Source organism: Glycine max, chromosome 8 (genome assembly GCF_000004515.6).
Source record: "Glycine max cultivar Williams 82 chromosome 8, Glycine_max_v4.0, whole genome shotgun sequence".
In the NCBI taxonomy this organism is placed as follows: Eukaryota; Viridiplantae; Streptophyta; class Magnoliopsida; order Fabales; family Fabaceae; genus Glycine; species Glycine max.
Genome location: NC_038244.2, coordinates 10969646 through 10981466, shown reverse-complemented (window position 1 = coordinate 10981466; position 11821 = coordinate 10969646). Strand labels below are relative to the sequence as shown.

At 31.5% G+C, this 11821-nt stretch overlaps 1 protein-coding gene and 1 pseudogene across 3 annotated transcripts; both read right to left on the bottom strand.

Moving 5' to 3' along the window:
* Positions 1–187: 187 nt before the first annotated feature.
* On the bottom strand, positions 188–7058 carry LOC100799825 (S-adenosylmethionine carrier 1, chloroplastic/mitochondrial). Of its 3 annotated transcripts, none has more exons than XM_003532803.4 (13): positions 6918–7058; positions 6713–6788; positions 5915–6016; positions 5435–5517; positions 4618–4694; positions 3650–3740; positions 3089–3142; positions 2904–2999; positions 2702–2791; positions 2128–2179; positions 986–1047; positions 739–819; positions 188–599 (listed from the first exon to the last, which is right to left on the bottom strand). In XM_003532803.4, the coding sequence occupies exons 2-13, from the start codon at positions 6765–6767 to the stop codon at positions 462–464; spliced, it is 981 nt and encodes a 326-aa protein (XP_003532851.1). In that variant the 5' UTR covers positions 6768–6788; positions 6918–7058; the 3' UTR covers positions 188–461. The 3 variants fall into 3 exon arrangements, with proteins under 3 accessions (XP_003532851.1, XP_006585311.1, XP_006585312.1); XM_006585248.4 differs by having other exon boundaries at positions 6713–6804; positions 6918–7017; XM_006585249.3 differs by lacking the exon at positions 6713–6788.
* Positions 7059–10167: 3109 nt separating this feature from the next.
* Positions 10168–11433, bottom strand: LOC100799298 (glucan endo-1,3-beta-glucosidase 5-like; annotated as a pseudogene).
* Positions 11434–11821: the final 388 nt, after the last annotated feature.

The following is an 11821-nucleotide window of genomic DNA, read 5'->3' as shown; positions in this document are numbered from 1 at the left end:
AAAGCAATCGGGGAACCCGGGGGGATTCTGTTTTGACAAAATAAAAGCAATCGGTTTTCACTTAAAAATTTACAGCAAAAATCGGATCTTACACATCTCGTAGACAGCAGAGGGGCCAAGTAATGAACATCAAATAGATGAAATACTTTTCGAAATATCCGGAGAGAGAATAAATGGGACATTTTTGTTAACTATAATTCATCAAAGAATCCTAATCTCAATTCATATTAATATCATGCTTCCCAAATTTCAACACGCAAAATGTTAAACAATGTTATATAGCTCACGGACAAGCAAGCCGGAAGGGAAATAATCAAGATACAACTGTGCTCTCAACGCTTAAAATTGAAAAATTAAAAATTAAAAGAGTATCCGGTATTTAAGAAAATATTGTTTCACTTGGAAAAGGCACTGAGGGGAGAATTGGAATAAAAAAACAAAAGAGGCTAGGACAAAAACTATTAATCTTTGCTCTTCTCTGAATATGTGTTCTGAGGTACGGTAGGGCGTCTCTCAGAAAGAAAACGCTTTGTACTCTCAAGGACACCAAAGAATATTGAACCACCTATGCCTATCCATAGTACTCTGGGACCAATACCCTGCAGCAAATATAAGATTATAATTTATGAGCACCAAAATAGATTTCTTGCCATGTAGCTGTAACCCTCATTTGGATCATGCTACTTTACCACTCAAACAACATTACAATATATGGAGGAAAACACTGAAAACCCTTACCTTCAAAAAGGCACGAGGTCCTTCTTCCTTAATAATGGTTTGAACACAGTCAACGATTCCCTTATATTGGTTTGCAGATCCCTTGAAGAGGAAAATAGGAACTTATGAAATGGCTTGATAGTTCACACTGAATATTCTTATTGATTAGCTTCTAGATTATCCATATACATAAGGTTATGTGTATGGATGTATGAAGATGGCTGTCGTAAAAACAAGATTAAAAAAAGGAAACAGGATAATAGCTTACTTGAACCATTAACCTTGTCTTGATGACATCAAGGGGGGTAGTTATAGCTCCAGTTAGTGCACCTACAGGAAATAAGGCAGTCACATTTCAACACAAGGCTAGTTGGACATGCAATAATGCTTAACAAAATAAACATACAGAAAACCAAAACAAAGCAATTTATACCTCCAAGAATCCTTATTACCCGTGAACCTATTTCCCCTCCCCCTCAAAAAAATATAAAAAGAAAATTAAAAAATAATAGAAGCTACAAATGGTTGGATGTAACCATATGTTAGGTAACAGTTGCCGTGTCTGAAATTTTGGAGTTTCACCTACGCAATCATGCAAATACTTCATATAAATTGAGTAGCTTATTACTAAATAAAACAATATTCAGTTTTATTTTGCTATTGCCTATTAATTTCTCCAATGTAACAAACCCAAGAGTTTTATGAAGATATAGAACTGGGGATAGCAGATTATTAACATTCCTCTCAGTCACAAAACTACTCCACTCAAGCAATCATTCCATGATGTTTGTGCCCACTTTGTCCTCTGGGAGACATAACATGGTGATAGTGATTCACCACACAAGATGAGTTTGCTTAATCTATGGAAGCAATAAGAGTTAAGAACGCATATCAATGTCATGAATAAGATATATTATAACACAATTTATACTCATTATCTTAATTTGTTCTTTATAACATTCAGTGGGGTCAAGAATAAATAATGCAGTACTTTGACATGAAAGCACCATATAGATCAGGAAACCAAAAGAAATAAGATTCAGGTGCTTCCCCGTAAGCCCCTTTTTTGGTTCATTTTTAACTGATAACCCAAGCATCAGATAGAGAAGACATGCAACAGGCACCTTAAAAAGAAAATTAACTAGATATATGGTACTAATTGTAAACAGTAAAGGCTATTTGTGTCAAACTACCATCATACACCTTACAAGATTAATTCACATGGTGAGGATAAAAACTAATTTTTAAATCCCTCGCGCAAAGAAGAAAAAAACTCAGCCTAAAGCATAAGGTCATCATAGTTATCAGATCATCATAGTTATCAGAAATGAAACTCAATATGTATGTATATCCTCATATTACTCTCTATAATACATGTATAAAGATAAGCCTATATTGGCACACATTTACCTGCAAAAGCACCAATAATTGCATTTTCTGGATCATTCAGATTTCTTTGTGCCTAGCAAAAAGGAATGCAAGTCACATCACCAATCATGAAATGAAATAGAGGAGCAAACATCACCAATCCGTCTTTCCTTTAATAAGTTTATCCTATAAATATGGATTAGTACTTGTATTCAAAAATCATCAAATACTGTTCAGTTTTCCTCTTATTGCTGATATATCTTTTTGTTGCTTTCACTCGTGTCATTGTCAGATTCCCTCTCCCTGGTCAAGATTTTTTTTTTATAAGTAAAGTTTGACAAACACATTACTTGCCATTACTTCAGTGAATCCATTGTACATTAGACTATACAATACTAATTCTTCGTCAAAGAAAACTAAACAATAAATAGTCATTTTCATCCTTATAGTTATACTACTTGACCTTTCAGTTTCACTGTATAGGAAGGAAATATAGAGTATTTTCAGGCTCAAAAATATAACAAGAAAATGGGAATGGAAATTTGTGTTAGGAAAACAAAAATACCAAAATAAAAGTGTCTCTAAAACACATAAATATAGAACTTTAGAAATTTACCGCAAGCATATAACCTATTCGAATCTGCTCATAGATGCAAAACTGAATAGCATCAAAGGGTAAATCCCTCAACAAAAAAGATCCATATCCCTGTGATTTCAAAGATCAACACCAAAGAAACATTTAGCATATCATTGCAGACATGGGGAATAGAATTTGTCCAAAAAAAAAAATTAAAAGGAAGAAATGGTGAACTTCATACAGCATAAAATCCTTTGAAGCCTTCCTTAGAAGCAATAAAGCGAACAGCACCAGAAGCTGAAGCAAACTGCCCAGTTTGCATTCGTTGCTTGATAACCTGAGGAGCATGTAAAAATATGAAATCGTCCAGTGAAACCGTTTTCAACCATGGTAATGCCATTTTTATAAACAAGAGAATTTATTTACCTCTGTTGGAACACGAATCAATGAAGCAGCAATGCCCCCTATGGCACCTGCAGTCTAACGAAATTGAAAAACACTGAAAGATTTTTATCCCCATAAGAATGAAATTTTTACATCAAGAAAAGTGTGTGTCAGCAACAAAAGGAAGATAAAATAGACAGAGCATCAACTCCAATACAAGCCAAATAAATTCCAGAGGCTTCAGAGGACCATAATTGGCCAGAATTCAGACTTTTGAAAGCAATAACAGGTCTTTAATTTACTAAAATTTTCGTATGCCAATTGTAATTTTTGGAGAAGAATGATACTTTTGTTTTTCTCTTGTTCATATGGAGTCATGCAATGCTAGAATATAAAGTGGGAGTTTGATTAGGAAATGTCAACCAATCTGAAACAATTTAGGAGAAAACAGGAGAAAAATAAGGGATTAAAAACTGAAAATTCTGATCTGAATTGAATAATTTAGATCTTATTATAATTCTAACTAATCTTCCTAACTTTCAATTCCTAACATGCATTTACACCAACATCTTCATATTAATGTTTATCTAAGAAGTATCTTACCAAATGAGTAAAAGCACTTAGGTGTTCAGGAAATATCCTCAGCAATTTCTGCTTTATAGGTTCATAAACTCCAACAAATAAAGCAGATGCCCTGCATATTTAAAAGCAACAGAAAGGTGTGAAGGAAAGAACCTAGATGTGTTTCATGCATTCATATCTTGATAAGCATGAAATGAAAACTTGTGAAAATCACTTAAATAAATTATTGAGGTTAAGAAAAAAATATTTTTTGCTTTGAACATGCATAACAATAAATAAAAAGTTACTTCTAATGATACTACTCTTTCAAACAAATCCTTAATAACCTTAATCAGAAAACTCAATATCCAATCTTGGAAGGATCTATCAATCTCTTATTCCAAAGGCAAGTACATACTAGATGATTTATATCATAAACAAACAAGCCCTGCTTATTCCAAAAAATTGAGTTAAGTCACATTTTACTAACAACACTATTATTTGACTTCATGTCTCTACAAAGGCTCCCTTTTCAAGGCATACTGCCAGAACCACCTACAAAAAGGGGCAATGCTGAATTCCAGCCAGAAGAATTACAATCCCTGAGCCATCTCTCTTCATAGGATGCAAACATCTCTAACAAAACAAACAAATAAATCGTCTTTCTTTGTCAAACATACTACATAAGAATTGTTATTTCTCAAATATCTTTGCCACTGAATCTGGAAAAATGAGAGATAGAAACCACTGACAATGTGATTTTGCAGTTAGAATTTAGAAATTCATACAAGTTTTCTTTTTCTTCAACAAAGAACCTTAATACAAAATGCAAGTCTCTTGAGTTAGGTCACAGAGCAGAAATTCAAAGAATCACCATCAATGGAAATAAATTTACTAAGCATGCCAACAACTTTCTGATTTCTTTCAACGATGATTGGGTTTTTCAAAATTTCTATTTAACATAAAAACCTAGAATGTTTGAAACATCATGCTATTCATGAGGTTCTCACGGTAAGACACCAACAAGGTTCCCCGCCAATCCAGAATAAAGGCCCTTCAATATTAGTTTTTCTCCTCCGCGAGCAGCCTAGGGAAAAAAATATATCATCAGCACATTTTATGTCAACACAACAAACTACAGACATACATGCATGCACACATAAAAAGGGCATATAATTGTATGGTCATTGGTCAGTGGACATAAACTAAAGTACACCCAAAATTGTCATGAAGAGCACAAATTAAATTTTTAACCCAAACTTAGCATATTGAAAATTTTATTCAAATACAGGAAAGTCCATTATATTATGCAAATCAACTAATTAAGTATTCCATACATATCAAATGCTTGAAAAACTTTTATAGCTTTTCTATTTCCTCATTGTTAAATTTCATCTTAAAACCAATTGACATTAAATGAAGTTGACCGATAAGTATATAACTCACAACCATCAATTGAGGAAATTGACGTGGAACTTTCCAACACCCCCCTCCATATTCCCTCCAGAAATCAAAGAAGCAAACAAAATGGGCCATTAGAAACAAATTGGGCCTAACTCCTGCCCCCAAAAACTTGTTCAAAGAAGGAGGATTGCCAAAGTCTTACTGGAGGTATTTGGGCCATATTCCTTGCCAATGCGGGACATCTTAAATGCCAAAATAAAATTTTAGAGAATTTTTGTCAAGAATCATGCCTAGCAGGCTCTGATATGAAGCCTTATTCACTTGGCATCATATTCAAGATTTCAGCATCAAACAGTAATCAGTATAATACACAGCAAAGCACAACCCTTAATCTTCATTACAGTTTTTGTCATAAAAACCTGCCTGCAGACGTGTTTTTATTGTGTCAATTGGGTATAAAGCTGTTTCAACAACAACTCCAGCTGTACCACCTGCAATAACGCCCTCTGCAAATTCCATCTAGCTCATCAGAAAAATTGAAATGTAATAAAATCCATCAAGTATATAGTATTGTCTATGAACTTAGCAAGAAGATAAAATACTATTTAAGAGGGGCAAAAATTCAGTTCTTCACTTCATATATGAAGAATTTGGGGATAGCAACTTAGTGTTGGTCTGCCTTCTACTTAACAAGGCCTTAATGATTATTTGCAAATCACAGAAGTGAAAGTGAATATATGTAGCAGTGAATATTTTATGTTGTGTCCAAATCGCAGAAGAACTTGGTAAACAAACTAAACTGGCATTACAATACCTACTGAAATCATATTTTGCTGCAATGGAACATCGACACTGATAAAATTTCTTTGCTAGGAATAACACCTAAGAAGATCTTATACTTACCAAATAAAGTGCGTAGGAAGTCAAATGGCTTTTCATCTCCCATGCTAACTGATGCAAAAGAATTTTTCAGAAGTAAGTTCTGCTTTCTTTTCGTACAAGTATCTGCAAAACCATATATCCTCCAAATTGAGAAGCAGATACCACAAACCAGCCGGAAACAGAGTGCTAAAATCACACATGAACATGAGACTCTCACCCTTCACCCTATAGATCTATCTACTAAATCATTCACTAAAATAACAAATATACTAACCAATAACAACTTTAGTTTATATGTAAAAATGATACTCCCTTTTCACTGATCATTTATAACACGGATGGTACAATCCATAATTTGCTTACTCCCTCCCCGAATATAATCCTAAGTCCTAAATTACAAATGTTGAATTAAGAAAACCTCTGGTTTTCAATGGTGCTACTTGATTCAATAAATCATAAATCCTCGTAACAAATAAGGGCAGCAAAATCAAAATTACTAAAGTGTAATTTCTCCGTTTCTCAATACACTTGCAGTTGTATATTGTGAAACTAATAAGCTCTCCAGTATTCTCACCAATAGAATAATAATCGTAACTAAAAGAAAAATGAAAGAAGAAAAATCATCTTACAACAACCATACGTAATTGGTCATCACAAGTTGAACTTGAACCTCCACACATCCCCTAACCCTAAGTAGCTAAGAGAGATAAACCTCACATTTATAAATTTTCACATAAATATAATCCCACTAACCTATGTCACAAATTCAAAAAACACATTTACACAACACAAGACACGAAATGCAAATGGGTTACCCACCTGGTAATGAAATGGCAGAGTCATTAACCATAACGGACAGTGTAAAGAGACCCATTACGGCCCAACGACTCCACCACTAACCAAATCACAAACTAACAGAATTGGTTAGTATTTAACAAACAAAGCATCAAATTTGGAAGCAAAAAAATGACAACAACGACTGAGGTTGTTTCCAATATTATTGTGAAGAAATAAGAATGTTTACCTCAGAAGTGAGAAGAGTGATAGAAGGGAAGTGAAGAGATGACAGTAGCGGATAGAAGAAGCAGGAGTGTGCAGATACGAGTTATCTATAATAACTATCCGTTAATTCTTGATGCAGGATAGTTTTCTTTAGTTTATAGTTTAATTTCTATGCATCTATAATCCATAACTACCTCCTTTCATTTATGTATAAAAAAAAAGTAACTTTTTTTTAGTCTTATTTATAATAAATATATGATTATTTTATTGATAAATTTCATTTTTACTCTTAATTAATACTCTCTTTTTCCATAAAAATAGGTACATTTATTAAACTATTAACAAAACACACTCATTAATTACAAAATTATCTTTTACAAAATAATCATATCTTAAATCATTTAATATCATTAGTAGTCTTTGAATAAAATCAAAATTTATCACAAATTAACTAATGTAACTACTTTTATCTAATTTAATAAATTATATAACTATTTTTTATATATAGAATTAGAGATAATAATAAATTTACAAATCCATAAATAGATTTGAGTTATGTGACAAATCAAGGTTACTTCTCAAATTTTAGATGATACACATGATTATGTGGTGTTTTGAAACTATTTGATTTAGTTACAAACCAAATCTATAATAAATTTATGAATATATAAATAGGTTTGGGGTCCACGTAACAAAATAATGTTGTTTCTCATGCTTCAAATGAAACTTATCATTATTTGATACTTCATAATTATTTGGTTTAGTTACAAATCAAATTCAAATTAATATATTTTTAAAACCAAATGAAAATAATGTTGGATCAAGACAAGAATCTAAAAGGGGATTAAATAGGTTCTTTCAAAATCTTTACCAAATTATTCTTAACACTGATTAAAAACAACTATTTAAATCAATCAAAATTTTCTCAAAAAGATCTTTAGAAAATAAAAATTTTTATGATGATCCTTTGAAATCGGTTGCACTCACAGGATGATTACAAAACACATAGTTATAGAGAATAAAATAATTATAGAAGAGTTGTTCAATCCAATCTAAACCTATATCTAGTTCTAGTTTGTTTTAAGTCTTCTTAGACATCCATTGTATAAATAACATTAATACAAATACTATGTACACACAATTCTATAATAGAGAAACAAATATTTCTTTAGAACCCTATAAGAAAAGATCCATAATTGAAAACTATCAATTCTTCAACATTCTTGGTAACTATAACCAAGAATAACACTATAAAAATATTAAAAGATAAGGATCGAATACACTAAAATGTGTAACTCTTCGATCTTCAACATTTATTCACAAGTTGATCAATACATAATTGTAAAATGAGTGATTTTTTTTATCAACTTCAATCTTGAGACGTATTGCAGTGTTATTTTTCTTTAAGACTCTTGAAATAATTTTTTTACAAATTATGAACAAATCAAGAGTCTATTAAAAAGAAAACATATAAGGGTATTGATAAATTTTGACGGTTAAAACAAATCTAATCAGTTATAAAAATAGGTAATTGATTAATTTGTCAAAATTACCTTTGTTTACAATTCTAGAAATTGATTAAAGAATTATTAGAAGCGTTGATCGATTAATTCGTTTTAATATAAGAATATCACTTCATTTTGTGCTGAGTGGATAATTGATTTTCAATTGTGTTAATCGATTATAATTCCAGATAAAGCTTTTTTTGTTTCCTAAAGTAGGTAATTGATTACCAAATGAAGTAATCAATTATCCTAAGTTACAAAACCTTCTTTCTTTTGAAACTGGCTTGGGTAGTCGACTACCAACTGAAACAATTGTTTAATTTAATGTTGTTAATTAAATTTCAAGTAGAAGTGAGTTCTTAAGAAACTTAGAGTCAAATAAATATTCATCTAAACTGATCATACACTAAGCATGTAAAAGATAAAAAACTAAAACACACATGCCTAGACTAAAAACAATTAACACAAATGTCTCATCTATCAAAATATGTTAGACATTATAAAATTATCTAACCAAAGATTAAACCAAGAGTTTCATACTCTTTAAGCTTTGTTCTAACAAATAACACATTTATGTATTGTTAATATAGTTGGAACAAAAATTATTCCAAAATTAATTTTACTTAATTTTCAAATTTGAAATTAAATTATTTAGTTGACTATCAATGATGTGACATTTTTTTTACATGGCACACATAAAGTATACATTTTAGATGTATCACACTAAAAAAAATGTGTCTACATATATGTCTATAACATGTAACACATATTTGTTGGATAATACATTATTAGTCACTCTTGCTAATTGGTGACATTAATTATGTGTCACATTATTTTTGACTTCCTGACATAAGTGTGGCATATGTTATTTGTTTGTCACACTTGTTATTACAACTGCTTGAAATAATTTCTTAAATCTTGAATGTGTTACTATTAAGTTGTTTTAAATTATATTATTTTATTAAATGTTGACTGTCTGTTTATTATGCACATGATAAATATTTTTTTTAATTATTTAATTGTCGACCAACTTAATTTATTAAAAAAAAAATTAAATAAGTATAGAGTCAACAAGTCTAAAATTGATCAAGGGAACTAAAATTACATATTTTTTAAGGGTGAAAGACGAAATATCTCAATTAAAAATTAGGAAGACTAAAATTATAAATTTTAAAAAGTAGGAGAACAAAAATTACATTTTAACCTAAAACAAAATATATTTCCCTTTAGAGTAAATTAAATTAAAAGTCAAAATAAGAACAATAATTCTTTAGAAGTTATATTCTCACGTATACATCTTAAGAAAATAAGACCCAAGCAATTAAGTCCAAAACAATTAATTGAAAAGAATATTCAGAAAAAAGAAAAAAAATAAATTGGTCCATGTTTCATTAATTTGTTGTTATTGTCATTATTTTAATGTCGAATTTCCTATTTGCTTTATACTCTTAACTTGCTAAAGGAAATATTGTACTTTTGATATTTAAATATGGTCTATTATAATTTATGTACACCATATTACGGATGATGAAATGAAATAACAACACATCAACAAACATTATTTCAAGCATTCAATACATTTTGTTTCCTATTCATGGCCCTATATATATAAATTTAAATTTACAGCAACAACCACTGAACTATTCTCATCTATGACCACTAATCCTTTGTTCTCTAGCCGAGAAGTTTTACATAAAAGTTGTGAAAATCAATGTGAATCCAATTAAAAGGGCTCCAACCTTTTGCACTGCTCTGAGAATGTTTCCACTACTGATGATTGATACAGGGAAAAAAAACATTCTCCTTTGATGCAATAGTGGCCACCCCTTCGAAATCACATGCCTCAACACTTTGATCGTTTATTTGAAAGTATTGATTGAAAGCATATGAAGCATTACCAGATGCATCCAAATTTCCTAAGCTTGTGCAATCACCACCAGCACAAGCATAACTTAAATACCCACCCAATTCACTCCTGTTGGCATTACTTTTAAGGACACACCATTTTTGCTCTTGGTAACGAACCCCTTTTGCTCCTATTGGCATTTTATCTTCTCCTTTGCCAGAAAAATCAATAGGAAACTCAGGCTTCCCGTCATAATGAAAAATACCCCAATGACGCTCAAAGTCATCTGGTGCAACACTCTTCATGTTCTCATCAAAAAGAGAAACTAAATAAGAGTTCACGGGTCCAGGGTGAAGCAGAGTTCCTTTATTGCTTGCCATTTTCTTAAGGAACCCTTGGTAGAACCTGTTTGCATTTTTATCATTCGCGTTTTTGTCACCATCAGTTGGCATCCAATTTCACCTACAGATATTGACACATTAGGGTGACCCGTCTTTTTTAATGGCCAAACAAGGGTATCTAAGTTTGCATCAAACATGTTGGTGTAATGTGCATTTTTGTCATCGGTGCTTTTACCGTGACCTTCAAAGAACGCATAATCCTTTGGAAAATCTTCATTTTGATATAGATTAAGGAACGAATATATGTTGACAATAAATGGCGACTTCTTTTCGTCAAGAAACTTCACTAATTGTTTCATAACATCATAAATGTTCTTCCGGAAACTTCCATCTGAGGGCTTGTTGAAACTAGACTCGTAAACATCATCATTTAAAGCCCCGTGGTCACCTTTATTTTGTCTCCTAAACCAACCTTATCAATAGCCTTTTGAACATTTTCCATGAAAATAGAATAACCTGAGTCTTATGTGAAGGAATTGTATATACATATACACACCTGATGTTGACCCCTTCATCATGAGCATGTTTGCTGACATTTTGTTTGACCCAATCTTCTGCATGGTCTAGGTCTTTGGATAGTTTCTTCAATTGATCATTGGGAATTCCAACCATAACTTCAATGTCTGTGCCAGAAAAAGCACTTACATTCTCCTTTAGCAAATTCACCACAATGTGAGGTTCCATAGGATGAGATGCTATTGCACCCCAATTGACACCAACACCAGATACAGCAGCCTCTGCTCCTTCGCCACCTTGTAGCTGGCAATGAGCCAGAACCAAATTCATACAACACGCCCACATAAAGGAGAAGTGTGGTAAATATTAGTCAAAGTAACAAAGAAAATTAAGAAGGTTAATTATCAAGTGAAAACATCTGTTAAGATTGAATGATTAGCAACATTTGAGAAAAAAAATGGATGTTCCTACTCGTGTGTTTAATTAGCTATATTGTCTAAATAAAGCATTAAGAGTGTTGGTTCTTTTTTTTTTTAGAGGAAAAAAGTATTTGTTGGTTCTTAAGCTACCTGTGCAACTAACTTTCTATTTGTAGATGTCACGTGTAATAATCTACTATTAATTTATTATTTTTTCTATTTTTTATGGCTTTATTAAATTTTCTATCTGAAATTGGAAGTTATTCCTCACCCAAATCTGCATATAGAATAGAACAAAT